Genomic DNA, 24,687 nt, shown 5'->3' with positions numbered 1-24,687 from the left:
GCGCACACACACACACACACATTCTTGTATTCGGAAATTCAGAGGCCAATCCTCACAAGTGTAGTAAAACACACACACACACACACACACACACACACACACACACACACACAACCCACTCGATCTTTTTATAAACACTGCTCCATGCATCATTAATTATGCGATTGGATTTAAAAAAAGAGTAAACGCTGCCTTTTATATTTGTCTGCTGCCGCCCTGGAAAATAACTACTTTGTGTGTGTGTGTGTGGGGGGGGGGGCCTCCAAACCAGTGGGGGGAAAAGGTTTTGTAATAAGCAATTATGTGGAAAAGAACTCTTGTTGTTTTTGACTTATTTTAAATGTATTTTTTATTATTATAGTTATTATAATATTTGTATTATTATATACATTTTAATTGTTATTATTGTTATGTTTTTTATTATTATATTTTTTTATTATACATTTTTTGTATTATTATTATTATTTATATATTATATTATATTATATTATATTATATTATATTATATTATATTATATTATATTATATTATATTATATTATATTATATTTATTTATTTTTATTTTTTTAATTTACCAGGATTCTTTAATTCGAATTGTTTTTCTCTGTGATGATTCAACCTGGAGAGTTCCATGCCTGTGGGGTACGATGGGTCTTTTTTCCCGTTGTGTCTTACATTCCATTATCTTTCTTTCTTTCTTATATTTTTCTCTCTTTCTCTCTCTCTCTCTCTCTCTCTCTCTCTCTCTCTCTCTCTCTCACTCTCTCTCTGTCTTTCCATCTCTCCTCTCTCTCTCTCTCTCCCTGTCTCGCTGGCCCTTGGGCCCCGGTGATTAGCTGGTGTCAGTGGGATGAATTCTTTTACAGATCCGTGCTGCTGTGGTCGCAAGGTGCTCCTGACAGGGTGGGCTACGCTGCATTAAATGAGCCCGTAGCACCCATGCCATGGTTTATGAAACAGCCCCCTCTTTCTCCCTCGATTAATCTCTATCTGAAATCTATACACACACATGCACACATGCACACACGCATGCACACACGCACGCACACACGCACACACACACACACGTGCGCACACACACAGAAAAACACACATACACACATAAAATACACACACCCACACACATGCCATACACATAGACACACACACACACACACACATACACACAGAAAAACACGCACATACAAATACAGACACACACACACACACACACACACACACACACACACACACACAAGACAGACTCACACATACTCAATACACACACACAATACAGAAACACACATACTAACACACATACACAGTACACGCACACACCACACACACACACACACACACACACACACACACACAAAAAGCGTAGTTTCTTAAAATACATTTCAGAATGTATGACCGTACGAGATCAAACGCCACACAAACAAACAAGGGGATGAGACGTACAAACAAACAAACGTAGAGACTTTCATTCATGTCGGTGATGCACAGTCACAGCCGCTCGGACGCACTTCGGCTTAGGCCACACTGCGCTCTGCTGGTGCTTCGTCGTAACTGCGTCTCCAATTTGCTCTTTGTCTACGCCATGCCCCCCCCCCGTAGGCTGTCAACGTGGGGTCCCAGCAAAAATAATGAGTATTTCAACGTTGCCAATATTTAATTGACAAGACATCAGCATGGTTAGAGAATGTACAATAGTGATTGTTTCTTATGCAAACCATGAGCATTCTTATTATTAGACACTAAATAATGAAAACACCACTGGTCTTGAAGTTCCAATGCTATTGATAAGTTTCCTTTATTGTGTTTTGTTCAACTGAGAACCATGACAATGCTTGTACTCTCTAAAGCAGTGTTTCACAACCATTTTCGGCCCACGGCACATTTCTTACAATGAAATAATCCCTCAGCACACCACTATCCTGTTAACAACACATAACCTCTCAAGCATTGTATAACTGGGCTTACTATTAATATGGCAAACTAAAAGTCCTCATTTTCAGCGAGCTTGTTTTGGATGGACACAGAGCTGGTATCCTGGGTGGAATTGTTGAATAAATAGTCTTGTGTTGCAAGATATAAAACTGCAACGCGGTGCTAAGCCTTGCAATTTTGATCTTGCAACACAAGATTATTTTGATTTGAGTTGAATTGGCATTCAGGCACTGAAGGATTTAAAGGTGGACCATTGAAAGCTTACTCACTGTGTGTGTGTGTGTGTGTGTGTGTGTGTGTGTGTGTGTGTGTGTGTGTGTGTGTGTGTGTGTGTGTGTGTGTGTGTGTGTGTGTGTGTGTTTGTGTGTTCGTCCCTTTTGCATGTAGGATCCTGGATTTCCGCCGCGTGCCCCCCGTAGCCGGCAGGCTAGTTAACATGACAAAGGAGATCAGGGACGTCACCAGAGACAAAAAGCTGTGGAGGACTTTCTTCATATCTCCAGGTACAGACTCAATATTATTCACAAAATGATTTGGGTTGGGGTGGGGGGTGGTCGAGCAAGAGCAAGAAAACGCCGTAGCGAGCGCTCTCGTTTCGTTCTCATCCTCTCGCAGCAAACAACGTATGCTTCTACGGAGAGTGCTCCTACTACTGCTCCACGGAGCACGCTCTGTGTGGCAAGCCCGACCAGATAGAAGGATCGCTGGCCGCCTTCCTGCCCGACACGGCCCTGGCCAAACGCAAAACCTGGAGGAACCCCTGGAGACGCTCCTACCACAAACGCAAGAAGGCTGAGTAAGACCTGCCATCCTACTTATATTACTTCTACTAAGAGCTACTGTTGTAATAATAACAGTAATCCCTTTTCGCAATGTGCAACAAAAAGTCACTTTGCTGTAGCATAGAAATACAGAGATTTCAGTGTGTTATAACACCATTGAGTCTCTAATAACTTAGTAAGTACAATGTAATAATTCATCTTTTTTTTTTATACCCCATATTACCTAGACTGGTAATTTATCCTGTGCATAGAACCACATTTGTATATTCATCTGTTCTGTACTTTTTTTTAGCTATTTGTATATATTTGGCTATTTAAATTAAATTGAATTAAATTGAAAGTATTCAATATTTTTTATTTATTTATTTATTTTTGAGCATTAAGGGTTTTATTTTTAACACTAATTGTCTGTTGAGAAACAAATTCCTTGTATATGAAAATGTACACGGTGAAATTAACTCTTTCTTATTCTGATGCTGATGATAATCCATAGCTGCCTGATTATTATTATTATTATTATTTTGTCAAGATGTAAAGTTCAGAGTATTTTGGAAAGTATGTGGAACGCTGCGGAATGTTTTGCGGTAGTTTAGGTATCTTGGCGGTGGAATGCAGTAAAGAGAGGGGACCAGGTAATAAAAGTGAAGTTTCTAAGGGGAACAGTACATTAACACACTGTTTAGACTTGAACTTTTACTTTTGGGTACTTAGAAGACAACAAACACACAGCAATTGAATGATTATGATTAAGGATGAAATCTTTTTAAAACTGGTTAAAAAACGAAATCACACTCTGAATGCAATCTTTGGCCGACCCCGAAATCAAAAGAACAGAGATCACATTACATGTGTTGTATAAATGATGCATCTCTGGTTCTGTCAGATAACTTGCTGGTGCCGCATGCCACGCCCTTATAGGCAGCCTAGTTATGCGGCCAAGGCCTTCTGATCATTTTAAAGTCAAGAGTTGTCTGGATGAAAAGGAGCTTAGCTTTCCATATGTTAACCTCTCAAATAAAGATTATTTACAACAATCTCACTTGGGAACAAAGGCATTTTGATCAATTTCTAGGGAGGCAGACATTGCGGACAAAAAGTGTAAACGTTGTGTTATGTTATTTGCAAGATGGGAAGTGGACCCCGACTACTGCGAGGAGGTCAAGCAGACGCCGCCGTACGACAGCGGCACGCGGCTCCTGGACATCATGGACATGACCATCTTTGACTTCCTCATGGGTGAGTTTGGCTTTTCTGGGTAATTTGAAACCTTTGCGGAAAATTAAAAATCACGAACAGGACTTCAAATCTTAAATTGTGCGTGTCGCTGCAGGAAATATGGATCGGCACCATTACGAGACGTTTGAGAAATTCGACAATGAGACCTTCATCATCCACCTGGACAATGGCCGAGGGTAGGCTACACACACTGATCATAATAGGTTTCCACTATGAGCTATGCCGCTTCATTCACGCTGCTGTAGGTTTAGTTTTTGTTTATCATTCCGTAAGAATGCTAAAAAAAATCTGTAACAAAATGACTAAAGTACCAAATTGACCAAAATGACTTAAGTACCACATTGACCAAAATGACTAAAGTACCACATTGTCCAAAATGAATAAAGTACCACATTGACCAAAATGACTAAAGTACCACATTGACTAAAATGACCAAAGTACCACATTGACCAAAATGACTAAAGTACCACATTGACCAAAATGACTAAAATACCACATTGCCCTGGATATTGACACATCCAGGGCCCTGTTATGCACTACGTCTATATTCTATATCAATATAATACTTCATAAAGTGCATATGCAGATCCTGAACAAAATGTACAAAAAGATAATTACTTAAATATACTCACCTAGTTATCGTTACTTATATATACTTTTGTTAAAAATTAGAAATAACAAATATATACATTAAATTACATGCCCGTGTTAGAAATAGAAAGTCTAGACACATCTACTTGTTACATTCCACCACTACCTTAAAGTGTTTAAATGAACGACTAAGAAATTCGAGATTAGGAAAAAAATTGTAAAATGAATAAATATCAACTTCATGCTCAAATTCATGCATAAATTCTTACGATTTCTGTTTGTGTTGTTTTAGGTTTGGAAAGTATTCTCATGATGAAGTCTCCATCCTGGTGCCATTAAGCCAGTGCTGCAGGTAAAGCTCTTTGAGCTGTACAACTGTTTCCCAACCATTTGTCTCGGTTAGTCTCGTTAATATTCAAAATCTCTTTTTCATCTCTATTACTGTTAAACTTGGACTCATAAACTGAGAATGAATAACTGAGGACTGAATGGAAGTCCAGGGCAAAAAAGAAAAAGCTTGAGGCATTTGGCATCTTCTCTTCTGACTCGAGTTCACCGGAAGTACTCCGTCGCGCCCTGTGCGTGACACCAACGAACCAAATTAAACGACTCGTTCTAATGGGCGACACGTCAAGACTGAATCTCAAAAAAGAGTTGAACTTTACATCACTGCTATTAGTCCCCACTTTCAATATGAAACTTGAGCTTGATCTGATGGACACAGAGCTGCTACTCTGGCTGGAACCGATGACTTTGATGAATTAGTACGGCCTTTGATCATTTTGATCTTGCAACACAAGAGCTTTTAAACGCAAACAGTGGTTGCAAAACACAAAATCCACGCTGCATCCTTCTCCAGGGTGAGGAAGTCCACCCACCTGCGTCTGCAGCTGCTGGCCAAGGCTGAGTACCTGCTGTCCACGCTGATGGCCGAGTCTCTGCTGAAGGACCACCTCAGCCCCATCCTCATCCAGCCTCACCTGGAGGCCATGGACCGACGGCTCCGCCAGGTGAGTCGCGTAGACGCGTGCGGGAACACTATAATCTATAGCACATAATCCAAGCTGAGTCAAGTTGCGTTGCCTTATTTGTAGGTGCTGAACGTCTTGGCCGACTGCATCGAGAAGGAGGGCTACAGCAACGTGGTGGAGGACGACCTCCAGGGGACGGACCGGACCACGGACCACGCCCACACAGGCCCGCGACAGAGGTAGCCGGCCGGAGGCGTGGGCGCCGACGTAGACTGGGACTCGGCCTCGACGGAGCCGGGCCCCCGTATTGGACCGTCTCCCTGGAGCCACGGGACCCGAACCGGACTCGAAATAGACTACTGTGCTGTGTAACGAATGAGAACCCACGCTGAACTTATGGTGGGGGTGATGATGATGATGAGGATGACGATGATGTACTTTATTATGCCCGCGCACGGAAACGATTCCATTCGTCTCGATCGGGGACCACGCGAAAAAGGGAACAGGACTGGACAGAGCTCTGACCCAACACGCATTACTGGACCGCACCACCTTGATCGCCACAACACCGGAGTAGAACGTTTTTAGCACCGCGGCCGATCCTGGTCCCTCCGCCCGCCGACCCCGTCCGCTGCAGCACTTATCGAAAACCACGACTCAATCACGACAGACTCCTTCTTTGAATTCAGTGAATTCTGAACCACGAGCATCCTCCCGCCCCCTCGACCTGTCCTCACCTTGCCTCTTTTGCAGCTGAATTTTGTGTTTTGTTTTTTTTAATGATGTCACTGGTGTACAGGGGAGGTTTGGTGGGGTCGAGTTGAATTGCTTGAAAGATGTTGAATTGATTTTCTTCCAAATGTTCTCATGCATAATAACAATTTTTTCTTTCTGTTTTTCTTTTTTCCTATTTCAACTATCACGTTTTATTTTTGTATTCGAGATGGATATATTCAGTCGGAGTGCCGGTTTACTCCTGTAGTCGTGGGTTAATGTTTCTCCCTCCAAATGCCGCTCATCCTCGTAGAGACTATTTATTTTACTTCGTATTTATTATTTGATAGGAACGGACTACATTGAATTCCCGCGTCTCTGATTTGCGATTCGCGATCTGTCCAGCGGAAGGCGCCATCAGGTCCCAAATGACCGGTGTTGAACTCCACGTCATACTTTACACTATAACGGAGTCTTGCCGTTCCCAACCCATGTTTACAACTAAGCCAAATTAAAAAATCAACCCAACATCCATCTTATCCGCTCTCATCTGACTGAACCACGCTTCTGTTCCTACACATATCCATATGTTAGTTCGTTTCCAAAGGGGGTCGATATCAACACCTTTTTAAGCATGTTTTCAACTGCTGTTTACGTTTCCTTATTTTTATTCCGCGTCATGTGACGATTTAGATAGCGGTGTCCAAACAAAGCATGGTACCAAAACGCCAAATGAGAAATGAGGCGCTGATACTTTTATATTATTTTTTTGATTTGTTTTTGTTTGTGTTTTTTTTTTTTTTTTGTTCGTTTTGTTTTTAGTTCAAAGAAAGTACTTTATTGTGTCCAGATGTTGCTGTTACGGAGAGATTATATATCGCGGGGTATACAAACTGGAGGCGGAGTTGGAGTTTTGAGTTTTTTGCGGTTGAAAGTTAATATATACAGTAGGAATATCTAGTGCCTGTGCAATGATAGAAATACTTGAATGTGTGGTTTATTGAAAAGAAAAGGGTTGGAGGAGATAGATACTACTTTCCGGATACAAGATCTAGTTAAGTCACAGAGGTCTATACGTCTAGCTGTGTGCGTGTGTGTGTGTGTGTGTGTGTGTATGTGTTTGTGTGCGTGCGTGTGTATGTGTGCGTGTGTGTGTGTGTGTGTGTGTGTGTTTGTGCCAACTGCCGACTCTGTCTCTCCCCGTTCAAGAGTTTTATATGAGTTTCCATCGTCCCGTGTCCGTATGGTGTGTATGGAGATTGGGGATGGATCTGTCGCCGATGTCGGAGGACGCATCTCTGCAGTCAAATGCTTTGTTTTATTTTTTATGGACTTACTGTTTTCTGTGACGTTTCTTTGCATCATGGTAAAAGTGCAATAAAAGGAAATGTACAGAAATGACTGAAGTGTGTGTTCACTTGCAGGGTATGTGTATACACCAATCAGCCACAACATTAAAACCACTGACAGGTGAAGTGAATAACATTGTTCATCTGGTTCCAATGGCACCTGTCACAGGGTGGGATATATAAGGCAGCAAGTGAACAGTCAGTTCTTGAAGTTGATGTGTTGGAAGCAGGAAAAATGGGCAAGCGTAAGGATCTGAGCGACTTTGACAAGGACCCAATTGTGATGGCGAGACGACTGGGTCAGAGCATCTCCAAAACGGCAGGTCTAGTGGGGAGTTCCCAGTATGCAGTGGTTAAAACCTACCAAAAGTGGTCCAAGGAAGGACAACAGGTGAACTGGCAACAGGGTCATGGGCGCCCATGGGCTCATTGATGCTCGTGGGAAGCGAAGTCTAGCCCGTCTGGTTTGATCCAACAGAAGAGCTACTGTAGCACAAATTGCTGCTCATACTGCTATGATAAAAAGGTGTCAGAACACAAGGTGCATCACAGCTTGCTGTGTATGTTGCTGTACAGCCGCAGTGCCAATGCTGACCCCTGTCCACCGCTGAAAGCACCTACAATGGGCACGTGAGTCAGAACTGGACCATGGCGCAATGGTTCAGCAAAGGCGGCCTGGTCTGATGAATCACATTTTCTTCTGCATCATGTGGATGGTCGGGGTTAGGGTCCGATCTGATCGAGCATCTGTGGGATGTGCTGGAACAACAAGTCTGATCCATGGAGGCCCCACCTCACAACTTACAGAACTTAAAGGATCTGCTGCCAACGTCTTGGGGCCAGATACCAAATGACACCTTCCGTGGTCTTGTGGCCCCGACGGGTCGGAGCTGTTTTGGCGGCACGAGGGGAACCTACACAATATTAGCCGTTATTAGTGGTGTTTTTGATGTTGTGGCTGATGGGTGTATACATATACATACAGTATAGAGCCCAAAAAGGGAAATTACAAAGAAGGCCGAAGAAGTTTCTCCCAAACCCAGACACAGAAATAAAGAAGACAACCAAGACTCAGTGGCTCAAAGAGGTACGTATGTCGTTGGCTGAGAACTTAAGCGTTGGATGGGCTTGATGCCAGGTCTGCTTTCGAAAGCCGACATCACAAGTACGCATTTAAAAGCGTCAGGAGACAACAGCTGCTGTGACGGTGTCCTGGTGGGATGACGGCTCAGACGTTGCCTTTGAGCCCTGCCTTCCTGTTCCTTTTATCAAATTATTGGAGGACACCGACCAGAAAGACATGGTGGCACTAAGAGACAAGCCGGTGTCTGAGAACTTGAGGGTTCAGACCCTTCCTTCCGGCACTGCTGTCGCAGGTTCAAGTCTGGCTCTTTCCATCCAAGTCCTGTTCCTTCAGTGAAATGATCGGTGGAGACAACAAAACCTCTTCGGACTTGGTGATTCTGTGAGATAAGACGCTGAGTGAGGGCTTGAGGGTTCGATGCCAGGTGGAGCTTTGAAATCCGGGGGCACATTTAAAAGCGCCTGGAGAATAAGGCAACCCGGTGGCAGGATGGTGTTGTAGTCGTGCACCCAGAACACTTGCGTGGATGGTCAGGAGGGCAGCCGGTTTGACTTCTGCCGCGGTACGGCAGGCCCTGCTGGGGCGGGGGCCCCTCCGGGAATGGTGATGCTAGGGTGTTTGGCGGCTGAAGCTTTGAAACAACCCAGGATCTACGTGTTGACATTTCATCTCCATGATCATAATGCTCTTCAACAGCACAGTGCTCCATCATCTAGTCAGATCGTCACAAAATTACCTGGCGTTGCGGTGCAGCTACCATGGACACCCACCCGACCCACGTTCCGGGTGTGTGATAACAACACCTTCACGCTCAGCCTTGGTCTCCGGATGCTAAAACTCCACCTGGCACCAAACCCTCAAATCCTCACCCAACGTCTTATCTCTTAGAATCACAGCCGCTGCTAACACTTGCTAGCAGCGGCATCTTGCGACGCTGCATAGAAAATACAATTTTAGATTTGTAAATGTTATTTGTAGGGCAAATGGCTTGCGACATTGTTGCAGTGTTAGCTATGTTGGCGTCGCATATCCAGTCCATTTATTTTGCCAAGGACATTTGCACATACGGGGAATTTGTCATGGCAAACATTGGTGCATTGCTGAGAGTTTGCATAAAATATTTTACAGTCTGAGAAAACTAAAACAAGGAAAGCCAAATGTACAGAAATAGCCACATTTTCAAAGAAAAGTATCTAAGTAAAAAACTAAAATCCAAATGCAGAAAATATACAAAATATACAGAATATATATATATATATTTTTTTTTTTAAAGCGATACTATGCACAGGATATGTTAAGTTAAGTGGTATTATGGTTGTTACAGCAGTATGGTTATGGGTATAAATAAAATAAAATATAAATATAACTGCAGGCAGCAGGGGGCCAGGGTAGTCGCCCATTTGTTAAAGTTGAATGGGTGAACGTGCTTTGGCTCTCTGTTCCGATATGTTTTGTGACGGCAGAAGTTAATTTGTTTGGCCTGATTACAGTGCAATTCTATGTCACGCAACATACCACACATACGCTTTTGGATGGTGGCCAGTGAAAAGAGGCCTCTGCATTTGACCCATTGTCCTTCCTCTGGGGGGACAGCCAGGAGCAGTGGGCAGCATTCATCGACACGCCCAGGGACCTGGTACCAAGTGTCCATCGCTGGTCAGACAATGATGTTCGCATGTTTTTGGTGGGGGTCCTTACTGATGGTAGGTGGAGGAAACCCCACCTATCAGCACAGGGAGAACATGAAAGACCCCTATTGGGAGCTATCCCGCCAGAGCACGGTGCCAACAGCGCCCCAGGCGATGGGGCAATGTTTGCGGCTGTGAGTGGGTTTCCTCAGCGCAACTAATGGCGGTTTTCATTCTGAAGGAGGGCTGCATGATTGTGGCTGAAATGATAATCACGATTATTTTAGTCTGTATTGTGATCAAGATTAAGTTTGACAATTATTAATGCATTTTGGGGGGCATAACTGTTTTATGGCACTTTGCAAATCAACAGAAAGCTGCCTTCACAGTAATAATGTATTTTATAAATCTATAAACAAATAAACTAACTAGTGGTTTAACTGACTCCAATTGTAGAAGATATATAACAAAATTAATTGTGTGTTGTGGGCTACACCAAAAACACATAAAGAATGAAAATATTCCAAAACACATATAAATAAAATATAAATAAATACATGTTCCTTGTATTATGTCATTTCTTATGGTTATTGTTACTATGGCAGATGAGGAGGCGTGGTTAAGCCATGTCTGCAAGGGACAGGACTGGCTTGGCTCCGTGCTGGAGCAGCTTTACTGGGTCCGACCAATCAGCCCCTTCAGCGCTGATTGGTCGGACCCGGCTGGAAGAGTTCTCTTATATGTTATTCTGTCTTTCAGTGGAGGGCTGAGGCACACGACACGGAAATGCCTGCGGTCCAGAGTTTTGTAGAACTTACTCGGGTGCGTGTCAGTTGCCCTCAGAAGCATATATATTTATAATGTTTAATCTTATGTTTAATCTTTTTTTAATCCAATTGTCTCCTGGTAAAATAATACCTGTCACTTTGAAACTTTGTGTGGTTAAGAGTTTGTATCTTATATTTGTTTAGTTAAAGACCAATCGCGACCATATCAGTCACGTGATCTGTGTACTCCGTCAACCTATGCATGCGAGCAAGGATTTCTCCTTTGCAGCATACATCTTGGTGAGGTTGCGATGATTGAGCACCAACCTCTTTCACAAAATCATCTAGATGAAACTCGATCTACGCCGCATTGGAACTGCACCGAATACGCATCTTATTCAGATCTGTGGGTTCGTCAGATCCATGACATCCATAAAGTTCCGACCTCAATTACATCTGCACGTGCCACTATCTTGGCGAGGACCAAGGACTAAGGTTGTTGACCAATCATGAGACTGCAAAGCTATCATGTGACCTCTGCGAGCCGTCATTTGCGCATGTGCGCGTGTTGCGGTGATGACAGAAAACACAGTTTTTTTACTAAATTATTCAACAAAAATGGATCGATCTGGATCAAAGTTGGATGACAGCATGTTGGGACCGACTCAAGTACATATTTTATTGATGTTGTCTGTGAGTGCAGAAGATCCATGAGAACCACACTCCACTGACATCAGTTTTTCATCAACAAAAACAATAGCGCTCCCGCCCCTTTGGGGCTGGACCCCTACATATAGGTCCATACAGATAAATATGAATACGCAGCCAGCCGGTTGTGATCTCACAATAACACCCCTCAGGGTGAGCATGGTGAACGACCGGTGGATGACCAGCTGACCATTATCCCTCGCTCGGATCACCTGTCTTTAGAAGTTAATGGGCGGACGGAGAGGATGGAAGCACAGTACAGTGAGCGTGCAAATGGCCCACAGCCTGGGTTTTGTAGCCCTCCTTAAATATGTTTACAGTTCCCACTGTGGCGTCGTGTTTGGATAACCTTTCTCTAGCTGAACAGCCTCCGGAAAAAAGAAACGCTCCTCGGTTAGTTTACATAAGCGCATTTATATATACACGCACGCACACACACACATAGAGACAGATTGTGTGGATGGAGGAAGTCGGGCGGAGGGTGATGGAGGAGGGTGTAATGAGCGGAGCAGGCCGCAGACTGGGCTGCGGAGGAAGCGTCGTCATGGGAATGAGCTGCCGCTTCAGAGCCGAGCATTAGGAGACGCTTATCAGATCCCAGCGTGACTGGGTTCAAACCAGCGCTCTCGTTCTCTCTTCTGCACTTTTCTTCTCTTCTCTTTCTCTTCCTGTTTCCTTCGCTTCTGTTCTCCCCTCTTCTCTCCTCTCTTGCCCTCGCCTTCTCTTCGGTCAATCTCCTCCCTCTTGCGTGTACAGTATGTTCCCCTTCTCTTCTTCTCCTCTCATCTCTACTCTTCCCCTTACTTCTCTTCTTTTATTTCTTCCTTACTTCTCCTCTCCTCTCCACCCTTTCCTGTCCTCCGCTCTTCTCTGTACTTCTCTTCTCTCCTTCCGGTCTCTTTGTTACTCTTCGCTTTACTTCTTTTCTCCTCTCATTTCGTTTCTATTCTCTAATTTCTCTTTTCTTCCCCTCCCCTCTCCTTCTCTCGTCCTGTCCTCTTCTCTTCTCTTCTCTTCTTCTCCACTACTCTCCTTCGCTTATCTCTTCACTTCTTCCACCTCTTCTCTTCCATTCTTATTACCTCCTTCTTTCCTCTTCCTTCTTTCCAACTTCTCACCTTCTCTTATTTCCACTTCCTTTCTTCTCTTCTCCGCTCTCCTCCCGTTTCTTCTTTCCTCCCCTCTTCTCTTTTCTCTCTCTCTCTCTCTCTCTCTCGTTCACTATCCTCCCCTCTTCTCTTTACTTCTTCTCTTCTCTCTTCTCTTATGATTTCTCATCCCTCCTCTTTTCATCTCCCCCGTTCTCTACTCTCCTTTTCGGTTCTCTTCTCTGCTACTCTCCCATTTTACGATATTCTGAAAACCCCGAAATAAAAGTCAATATACGCCCCACACCCCTCTCCTCCTTTGAAAAGGGACCCCGGCGTTGACCTTTTGGTTGCTTCATTATCCGGGATAGAAACCAACATGGCCTATCCCCACGGATGGGGACACGCAGGCAGGGGCCACACACGGAGCCCCCCCCGTGCGGCCCCCGGGGCTGTTTCTCCGGTCACTATCTGCCCACTGGAGACCACCCCACCCCCCCGATTGCCCCACACACACATCTCCCCACGTTGTAGTCACGGAAACAATTTACGGCCATTACAGAGCATTATAGATTGCATCTACAAAAACCCTGCTCGTTGGCAAAAGCGGAATGTGGACAACACCCTCCCCATGTGCAGTTCGCCAGAGAGGAAGAAAGAAAACAAAGTTGTAAAAGGGCCTTGTTTATTGGTATTAGATTAGTTGTGTAAGTACACTATTAGCCAGATTAGACTATAAAAAGAGAAAAGAGGCAAAACAAAACAGGGGAGTCCGCACTGCCCCACCATTCCCAAACCCGGAGGACCACCCAGAATCAAAGCCAAGGATTTGTTCTGCTACCAGCTCAGGCCCCGGGTCCAGAAGTTGAGACGTTGAGACGTTGAGACGTTCAGGCGTTCAGGCTGGCCCCACTGCATTGGCTTGCATAGCCAAATCATTCGGTGCCTTATCGGCTGCCGCGCTACACCTGGGGACCAACCGGGGACGAGGGGAGAAGTGGGGGTCTCCGAGGAGGGGACCCGTCGTCACTGGCTGAGGGGGCGCGATAAAGACCTCACTCTGACTGGCAGCCTCAACGAGCAGAGCATGGTGCAGCAGGAAGCCTCCACTCCTAGACCCCTAGACTCCTAGACCCCTAGACTCCTAGACCCCTAGAACCTTGGACTCCTAGAGGACACTAAGTCTTGAAGCGCAGACATGTTCGATGCCTCTCAGTATCCCTATAACTGTTTTAACTATGATGGAGACGGATACCCCTCCTCCAGCACGGACGAAGAGAAAAAGATGTGCAGGCCTGCCTACAGGTATGATGCTTTTTTTTTTTTTTCTGTCAATCTTAAGTGAGTTTAGCGTGTCATGTTCAGCCTGTGTATTTTTAAAAGTATACCTCAGTTTTAGAGGAATTTTTAATAGATATACATTTTCTTTACAGCTTTATACAATCACGTCTCATTCATATTAAAAGAGAGATCATAAAAGCAATACAATTGAGTCAATTTAATGATTACGACGACACACTGATGCAGACGTATTTCCAGTGGAATGAGTGACTCTAAATGTAGTTTGACTTTAGTATTGATTTTCAAAAGACAGATTAATGTCAAACCAGTTATATACAGAGATATAACTTGACATACATTTGTCAATTTTAAGTAAATACTAAAGTCAAACTAATGTAATTTAAATTTAACTTTCAAAACTGTAAAATAAATGTATTCCAGAAAATATCAACACTTAGAAACACATAGTATAAGGCAGCCAGACTTGTACTGTAGATAAGACTTAAATATATTACAACTTTTTGAGCTATCTTTCTAAACAGCTCAACAAAAGGTTAGTATTCCAATAGTATAGGGACAGACAGACGGACAGACAGACAGACAGACAGACAGACAGACAGACAGACAGACAGATAACGGGGTGACTGTGTGTGTCAGCTACATAGCTCTGATAGCCATGGCCATCCAGCAGAGCCCAGAGCAGCGGGTCACCCTGTCCGGGATCTACGAGTTCATCATGAAGAGGTTCCCCTACTACAGGTCCAACCAGAGAGCCTGGCAAAACTCCATCCGCCACAACCTGTCTCTCAACAGCTGCTTCATCAAGGTACGCACTCACTTACAGCTTGGAGGGGATTTTCCTTTATAATAATATGTATTATTATTATTATTATTATTATTCTTATTATTATTATTATTATTATTAATAATAATAATAATAATAAGAAGAAGAAGAAGAAGAAGAAGAAGAAGAAGAAGAAGAAGAAGAATAATAAGAATAAGAAGAAGAAGAAGAAGAAGAAGAAGAAGAAGAAGAATGTTTAAGTAATTTCCGCCTGGGATTATTAAAGTAATTCTGATTCTGATTCTGATTCTGATTTTAATTGCATGCCACTGCAGCACTGCTCATTTGAAAGTTGGAACAGTCAACCATAGAAATTTGGGATCTGGAAACTCCTGTGCCCGGTCATTTTGCATTGTGATTCTTTTCACGTGGCATTACATGCTGTTATTGTTGTTATTGTTGTTGTTATTATTATTATTTTTTATATATAATTACTGTATTATTATTATTATTATTATTATTATTATTATTATTATTTTAATCACATGCCACTGCAGCCCTGCTTATTTGAAAGTTGGAACAGTCAACTATAGTAATTTGGGATCTGGAAACTCCTGTGCTAGGTCATTTTGCATTTTTTTCCCATGGCATGACATGCTGTTATTGTTGTTATTATTATTATTATTATTATTATTATTATTATGATTATTATTATTATTATTAATAATAATAATAATAATAATAATAATAATAATAATAATAATAATATCATTATTATATATTGAACTAGAATAATGTATTGGAATTTATTTGAATGATGCCATTAAAATTGATGCTACAAATATCTTATTTTCATTATTGTAGTTGTTAGTAGTTGTTGTTAATATTATTATAACTAAATAGACAGGATTATTCTGGGTTATTATTATTATTATTATTATTATCATCATCATTAATATTATTATTATCATCGTCATTATTATGGTTGGTGTATACTGGAACTAGAACATTTTTATCTTGTGGTTTGATTTATCTTGTGATTTTATCTGTAGCTTCTTTTAATTACAGCTGTTGACATTATTATTATTATTAATATTATTATTATTATTATTATTAGTAGTAGTAGTAGTAGTAGTAGTAGTAGTAGTAACAGTAGTAGTAGTATTAATAGTATGTACTACAATTGTTTTCCTGGAGGTTAATTTTAATGTAGTTATCTTCTTGATGTATTATAATATACGGAGACCACCATAATAATAATAATAATAATAATAATAATAATAATAATAGTAATAATAATAATAACATCGCCCTATTCTTTATTCCCTCTTGATCAGGTTCCGCGCACCGAGGGGAACGAGAAGGGAAAGGGAAACTACTGGACTTTCGCCACCGGCTGCGAGTCCATGCTCGACCTGTTCGAGAACGGAAACTTTCGACGTCGCAGGCGCCGACGGAACATGAAAATGGGGTTCCGTGACCTGGCGGAGCCTCCCCCCTTTCACCCCGCGGAGGCGCACGGCAGCCGACTCGCACCCGCGGCCCGACACTCCGACGCCGGGTCCGACCCCACCCTGCGCCCGCTGAACCCGGACAGGGACCGAGTCCGACCGGGCCAGGGGGCTCCACAGCCGAGCCTCCCCGGCCGAGGGAAGCCCGAGCCCGAGATCAAGTTTAGCATCGACTACATCCTGTCCACGCCCGACCCCCCGCTTCCGGGGTTTCGACCGCCGCCGCACGCCGACGCACACGCGGGGCCCGCGGCGGCGGTGGGTCCCGTGCACCCGCTGGAGCCCCAGCACCTGAACCTCCACTTCTGGTCCCTGTAAGCGCCACTGGAGGGAGGCACCGGGACCTCGCACGGGATTGGATCTGGGCCTTGGAAATGTTTCGTGGGAACGATACAGGAAAGCACAACGTCAACACGCTGGATTTTGGGAGAGAAGTGAAGTTGAAGACGTTGAGCGACAGAAATGGAACTGGAACATCGGTCGAAGCGCGAGGAGGATTCCCTTCCCTGTGGTTGTTGTACTGTACGTCCAGTGTGGATTGGGTTTTCCGTTAACTCGGGGTATACAGGGTTTGTGGACAGAAATAAAAATGTACAGTAGGCATTCATTTTACCTGAATTATTTAAAAAATATATTTCAGAAGAGGTGTGTCCCCCCCCCAAAAAAAAAAACGAGAAGGAATGTCCAGCTTTTTACCTTTGCCCTCGCCCCTATAAACTGCGGCAAGTTCCAATTGTCTTTTTCATGGATTGTTGTTTTTTTTTGTGTTGCAAAAATGCAGATTAACCTTCCGATCATCTTGAGATTTCAGTCAGCTGGGAGGGAAATCCAATAAACCAGTGGTGTCAAATGTTTTCTTTTTGTCCAAGCCCCCCCCCCCCAATTCTGAAGAATAAGTACATAAGAATAAGAATAATAATAATGACAATAACAATTAAAAAATATAAACAATTCTATTATTTTCAAGGAACCAATGAAAATAACCCATCAACAAAAAGTAGGCATGTAATATATATTAAAATACTTTTTATTATTATTCTTTTTAATCTTCAATTTTATGCTTACCCACCCCTGCAATTCCTTCGCTTCCCACTAGGGTGCGCACCCCCACAGACTGAATACCGCTGCTCTAAAACAAATCGACACGTTATTTCACTCGGTCCGCAAACCAACGCTGCTTGTATGATCTCAATTATGAAACGAGGTCTGTCAATCCAATCCAGCCCCTGCAAAAAAAAATTATAATTAAAAAAAGGACAAATTCGCCCGACTGACCTTTCTCGAGAATCCCGCTTGACTGACACGGCTAAATTTTAATATAGCATTCCTAAACGTTAAAGAGTTGTAAATAAACAGGGGTCCGGATGGATAACATTTATTTCTCGTATACGCTGGGAGATCAATCATGGCACGCGGGGGACATTTTTCAATTTAACCTTTATATTTATGCCTCGGCTACATCAGAGACGGGTTTCAACGCGCGCTTAACATGAGTGGCATTTAATATAGTGTAACACTTGCAAGGTGAGCCGGAGATGTGACCCCTATTTAAATACCGGGGGCCCCTTGCGTCCCTCCTTGAACCCCCCTCCCCCCGCCATGCATTATAATTAAACACACCTTATGCCTCCTTGCAAATGCCCCTCATCGATCCGTGGCTTTATTTTTAACAGTCATCCGTGAGCTGCCCCCCAGCCAAAACTCTGCAGCCGGGCGAGCGTTTATGGATCAGCAAGTTTCCATTAACAAAGCAGTTGATGTTGAATTGCAAGCCGCCGCCGCCGCTACATTTGGGTAAATTAAATTAGCATAAAGTGCTCCGAGGCTGTGAGGGTCTTTTCGAGGGAAAAGAAACAACAACAACAACAACAACAAATACCTTAAAAGTCTACTCGCATATGACATCGTCGTTAAACAAACTGTGCCGCAAATGGCTCATTGTGGCTTGTGAGTAGCCTCTTATTAAGTAAAATGCCCGTTTTCCAATTCAATACAAATTTTTTCGACTCAAATTAGTTTCTTAGCTCTCTACCTGATGTCGCACACGGTGCAGTGTGTACAATTTAGCGGCATCTAGTGGTGAGGTTGCAGATGGCAGTCAAACTGAATCCCCCTCCCGCCCTTTGCAAGCGTCCAGAAAAACGACGGTGGTCGCGAAATCGCAAGGAAATGCGAAGGTTCCACTGTAGAGCCAGCGGTTGGTTTGTCCGTTCTGGGCTACTCTAGAAACATGGCGGTGCAATATGGCGGCCTCGGCGGAAGAGCACCCGCTCTCTGTGGAGATAAAAATGGCTCATAACGAAAACACAACTATTCTTATTTTCACGGGATTATACACTAATTAAAACATACTTATGAATATTATATTCAATTTCTGCCAGGTCCACTTCATCAATTCTACACACTGCACCTTAAGCGCAATAAAAGCACATTTCCTGGTTTATGTAGGGTTCATTCTAGCATTTACAAACTTTTTTTGATTCTGAAACATTATTTATATTTATATTTTTATTACGTTACGATTTGAATAACAAAACCAGGGGGGATATCACAGGTTTTCAATGATAATGGTTTTTTTTTTTTAAGCACCTCAGCACAAAAGGGGGCTATTTTCAAGCTATTCCAGTAGGCCTAATTACATTTCTGAGGACAAAATTCAAGCACTTCAAGCACCTCAAGGAACCTGTTTATATAGTAACGGCAGGATATGGTAATTCCATCTTTCGATTTGATCGCTTGATTACAATAATGTTTCTCAGCGGGTGGGACGCTCCTGGGCAAGAACGGGTAGAAACTGAGAAAGCACTCATCTGAGTCTTTAATAACAGGTAATCGTAAACACAAATAGGTCATTTCATCTCAAAAACGTTTGTTTACCTAATTGGATTTGACTCCCTGGCCGTGTCGTGCGGGATTAGTAAAATAGCGCTGAATGCTAACATTTGGGCTCTAATGAGAGCGCACACTCGTGTCTGTGTGTGTGTGTGTGTGTGTGTGTGTGCTTATTGACTTCCTATAAGAACGGCTGTTTAATTTCTCTATACTTAACAACTGCTACTTCCCTGAGCTGTGTTTAGCGGGTCATAAATTCACACACACACACACACACACACACGCTCGCCTTATTGTGTTCAAATTAGACGAAGTTTGGAGATCTGAGGAATTAGGAATCGAGCTGCATTGATTAGGGAAGGTTTGTGGGGGGGGAATAGCCGGGAGGCTTTAACATACACAGACAGATCTCCGCCGTTTGCCATTTACGCCTCATGTTCCTACCATTATGTATGAACCCGCACCCGGCTCACTGCTTTAAGTGGCTTATTCCACTGCCCTTAAATGGCTTCTCGGAATGGTCCCCATAATGAGAAAATCAACACACCATGTCAATAAATGCCAGTTGACATGTCGACATGTTTACATTTGAGACTCTTATTTCCTGTCGAGGTCCTAAAGGCGGCGGTTGTCGGCGGAGGCCGCTTCAGAGGCGTCCCTGCCAGGAATGCACCCCTCCAAACGGGTCCACATGAAATCACCAGAAGGGTGTTATGGGTTAGAGGCGAGAGCGAGCGATATGATGTCGAGAGGGAGCTGAGACCGAAGTGAAAAATTGAACTGGGAAATATGCATTGGAAACCGTCGCCTTTAATTTCATAACTAGGGCTAGGCTTTGGGCAATTTCGGTTTCAGAGTTTTTCCATACAGATACCATTGACTGTTATTCCAGTCTTGAACTATACCTATGGCTTTGATGTGTCGTGAAGCGGAGTTGAGGGGTCGGTTCGCTTTTTGTACAGCTCTGCTGCAGCATCTCCCCGTGCTTCAATGCAGTCCAATGGGACAAAGGTTTAAGCCTTAAAAAACACGGACGCTCACAATATTGTCAGACAACCTGCTCGAGCCTATATTAGGCTCCGGATGTGCTGAGGCAATTGGAAAAAATAAATTCATTTATATAAATGGGACATTACTGTTATTCAAGAAGACATGAAGAAAGGTGAGGTTCCCGTTATCAAAAATGAGATAAATGCTTGCCCCAATGGGCTGCATTTAAGCAGTGAGAAGCAGCAGAGTGGTAAGTTTACCAATCGTAAAGCATTAAGCGACATTGTGCTATCAACAGTTAGAACTTATGGGAACCGACATTTTAACAACTAGTGCAGGGCGGTTCAAAATATAGGACTTTCTAAGACATTTTAATGGCACAGTTCACCCCAATGTAAATGATTCTGTTCTGTGTTTTCGCAATGGAAAATTAATCTGCCGGGTAAAGTCATACACGGGGAGAGACACTCTTTGTGACCCCACCCTGTGCTGGCTCGCTGTTTATTAATATTACACATCACGTGTCCAAATTGCACCAAATTCGACACTGCGCGCCCCCCCCAGCAACACACCAGCCAAGTGTGAAGTAGATCGGATGAAGGGTTGTCAAGATGATCGAAGGACATTATAATCTCAAGATAGACAGACGGACAGAGATTCCCGAATTTATAGTTTGATAAGGCATGGGTTGATAACTAGCGAACCTATCCTTTAAAGTCATAAAGTGCTTTTAAAGAACTTCTCAGCCTACAGCTTTAAACCAAAAATCCCATCCCCATCTAAAAGACACATTTCCAAAGCTTTAGATTTATTTCTGTCTGACGCTGAAGAAGCAAACTACTCAGCTGCGTTCTCCAGTACAGACTGGGTTAGGGGATGGGATAACTCAAATACAGGCAAGTTCATATTTGTAAGTGTTAAACATACACATTATTTGTTAGTTTTATTCTTGCAAAGCTTTGGCAGAGACCAGAGCAGGTCACCGGAGGCGACCCAGTTGGGAGTCAGATGTTCCCGTTGATCCAGCGTCGTGTAAACTGACATCAAGGAGCAGGTCCGCCAGAGCATCTCAAGAGGTAAACACGAGGCTCGACCAAAGAGACGCCTCACTAATTATTTCACGTACTATCTGCCGCCGCTGCGACCGCGTGACCTCAGTTCTTGCCGTTGAAGACTGTGGTGGAGCTGTTGAGGCCGAGTCCTCTGTTGCAGAGCAAAGACATTGCACACCGGGAGAGAGGGGCAATGCAATGCAACTACAATGCACCACGGCTCTAGCCTTGACACGGACGCTCACAAGGCCTGGTTTAGGGCTTTCGCTGCCAACACGGTGGAAACGGCTGTAAGAATTCAAGTCCTTGCCAAAAAACATCGGCAAGACACAAGCCAGAGTCACAGCTGTGTGAAGAAAACGAGCGTTACAGGATGTTGAAAAGCCGTATATTGTATATTGTGATGTGGAATTCTGTTACATTCGCGTGTATTTAATATTCTTGTGTGTGTGCTTCTAAACATTAAAATATATATATATAAAATCAGCAGATGTAGGAGACATTACATACAGTGTAGGCCTTCATGGTCGAGCAGGGTTGTTCAGAGCGGCTGCTCGCTGCAGTGCGCGGTTTGGCCGCAGGGGTGTGCTATAACACCCTTTGCAGTGGCAGATTTAAAAAAAAACAACATGTGGATAAAACAAGACGTAGATTCACTACTTTCCAACCCGTAGAGAAAAGTCTAGTTCATCATTTGACTGAATAACCGTCTAGTTTGTAGTTTGAGTACAATTATATACAATTTTTTATTTATTTTTTTAAATGGCCCTATACCAAAAATGCCAAATATTAAAGAATATATTTTTTAAATTTAACATTTTTTGTATATGGCCAATTTCTTTTTAATTTTTTTATTTTACCTTGCATTTCTTATTATTTCATTTACCTCTGAGATAATTATAGTATTGGTCTAATCAATAACTGTAGTAAAACAGCGTGCATTGTGAAATTTACACATTAAACCTTGTACATTAGTAGTTTTGAGTAAGTCTTTTAAAAGCCAGTTTCTCTGACATTGCAGCCTATTTAATCAACCCCCAAGCAAAAAAAAAAAAAAAATATATATATATACACACATTTACCTCTTCAGAGAGAGAAATCTGTGATAACCTCTACAAACACATTCATTCAGGCACCAAACTCTTTAAAGTTAAATTTTTTTTTTTTTTTAAGTCAGGAAAGTTACAGTAGATCAGAAAGCCATCCTGCCTTCTGTGCCACACCCATACACACCTATTTGACCGGGAAAATATTCCACAGAATACGTGGAGGCCGATACTGGACAACCAATGAAGAGAGAGAGAATTAAATAATTTACTTAAGTTATTTTGCATGTTTACAGTAAAATAAAATATTTGCTTTAGGGAATATGTGTTAGTGTACACACACACACACACACACACACACACACACACTTTTCTAAATTGTCAAAATTCAAAGTGAAAATAATTCCATTATGTGTCGTGTCTTTTACTGCAACAACAATTTTACATTTTCTGTTTTAACTTTAGCTTCTTTTGTTCCCTTTTTGTTTTCAATTGGCTTTTGCAATGTAAACACTTCTCGGGCCAATAAAGCCGCTTGAATTGGATTTAAAAAAAAAATTGTAGCATGAGAGAGCGCGAGAGAGCTCCGGGTTTACTAGGGGTCAGACAGAGGAATACAGCAGGAGGCCTGTATGCCCAGCAGTGCAGTTCACTCATGGCTGATGGAAAGGCTGCGTTATTCTGCCGTAAGCATCCAACTATACGTGTGTATATGACATGCATCAAATCGAAACATAACCATGACCAGACTCGAGCAACGCCTTGAGTTTCCTTTTTTCAATTCCCGTGAACGCTTGTTTTAATTTGCCGTGTATACGGGTGTGGTTTTATGGTATAAAATAAAAAAATACAAACATAAAAAATAATAGTATTTTAAATATATAAAATATTTTTTGAATGGCGTATAAAAAATTATCCAAGTTTCAAAATGTCGTTATTTAGGTGCCTCCGCTGTGCCTGACACACAATAACAAGAGCATAGCGGATTAAATTAAAAAAATAAAAAATAAAAATAAAAAAAACAATAAAAAAAAGAAAATGTGCAGAAAAGAGAACGAGACACTGCTAATTATTTATTTGAGTTCATGCAGAGGTCCAACAACACAAGGGAGAGTGGAGACATTGGGCAACTGAGGAAAAACAAAACAAAACAGCAGCCTCCCGCCCACCAGCACGGCTCATCTACCATCCAGTCACACGTACAAAAAGGAGCCTATTGTATTGTTAGATACAGGTTTGAGATGATTTTCTGGCAAAGCGCTCACGCAGTTGGCTTCAACTTAAAAACAAAACAAAACAAAACAAAAACGGACAGAGCAAATGTTGAAATGTGCCGAGTCATGGCTGACATGGCTACGGGCGAATGTCATCCTTCAATATGACGAGGCCGACACAGAAAACACGGACACAGCGTGAGAAAGAAAATCCCTCCGGAAAATGTGCAATGCCGATGGTTTGTAGAAAGTGCCTTAAGTATCGGAAATAACTTCAGTTTTCTATGCGTATATTGTGTCGCCTTGCACCATAATGGTCTTTCTAAAGAGTGTGTATACATTATTTTTCTGTTGATACACTTAAAAAAATAAAAACATTTCAATCAATTTCAGAAACTTCTACAGAGCAAACAGCCAAAATAAGCTTTTTTTTTTTTTTTTTTTTACAGTAATACTCTATGACCATTTAGTAGGTTGACAAACTCAAAACAGCATTAATTAACACGATGCCAGCAGCGATGTATACAAATGTGGTAAAATCTCATCTTCAATAAACAAACAAAAGATTTCAGGGACCAACAGACCCTCAAGACCCCCCAACATTGTTTGCATCTTGTTTTCCTCCGGTACGATAAAAATATTTGACCAATCCTGAAATCAGGCCACGGCTAAATAAATTACCTCGACAATTTGCGCAAATATTTTCCCTAAATTGTCCCTGTTAAGAAGTACAGCGTTGCAATCTGTTGATTAAATGATCTACATCAATCTTCAATCAACTGATTTTACATAGAGGTGGGGGAATTACAATAAAAGGACACCGTCAAGTGATACAGCTGTTTTCAAGCGGAGTTGGGGTGCTGCATTTATTACCGAAAGAGTAAACGCCTCGCGTTTGGTGGCGGCGGCTCATTCGTTGCTGAAAACAAATGTCATGCCGAAAGGTCCGACCTTTTAAGGTGTCAGCACAAAGAAACGTAAAGAGAATTGGGACCAAATTGTGAATGGAAAGCTGGAGGGGGAGGGAATTTATATTTCTGTTTTTTGGTTTTTTTTTTACCCCGCCCCAACAAAAGAAATAAATAAATCATCCTGCGGACTGGATCGGACCCCTCATGCCCAAATCCAGC

General features: G+C 42.5%; 2 protein-coding genes across 2 annotated transcripts in view; both read left to right on the top strand.

The window, feature by feature from the left end:
- Positions 1-5,752, top strand: part of fam20cb (FAM20C golgi associated secretory pathway kinase b) — a gene marked incomplete at both ends in the record, with an annotated part of 46,990 nt that extends 41,238 nt beyond the window's left edge. The window contains 7 exons of the mRNA XM_080021690.1: positions 2,317-2,432; positions 2,545-2,725; positions 3,838-3,947; positions 4,042-4,123; positions 4,831-4,890; positions 5,398-5,548; positions 5,633-5,752. Coding sequence (XP_079877816.1) covers positions 2,317-2,432; positions 2,545-2,725; positions 3,838-3,947; positions 4,042-4,123; positions 4,831-4,890; positions 5,398-5,548; positions 5,633-5,752 — 820 coding nt within the window. The remainder of the gene's footprint in view (positions 1-2,316; positions 2,433-2,544; positions 2,726-3,837; positions 3,948-4,041; positions 4,124-4,830; positions 4,891-5,397; positions 5,549-5,632) is intronic.
- An 8,293-nt stretch (positions 5,753-14,045) lies between these two features.
- foxl3 (forkhead box L3) lies at positions 14,046-16,741 on the top strand (the record flags this gene model as incomplete). Its single annotated transcript, XM_080021623.1, has 3 exons — positions 14,046-14,152; positions 14,786-14,954; positions 16,250-16,741. The coding sequence occupies 3 exons, from the start codon at positions 14,046-14,048 to the stop codon at positions 16,739-16,741; spliced, it is 768 nt and encodes a 255-aa protein (XP_079877749.1).
- Positions 16,742-24,687: the final 7,946 nt, after the last annotated feature.

Source organism: Zeus faber, assembly GCF_960531495.2.
Source record: "Zeus faber genome assembly, chromosome: 20".
In the NCBI taxonomy this organism is placed as follows: domain Eukaryota; kingdom Metazoa; phylum Chordata; class Actinopteri; order Zeiformes; family Zeidae; genus Zeus; species Zeus faber.
Note: the sequence above shows the minus strand (reverse complement) of the source record. Positions and strands in the feature narration are given on the sequence as shown.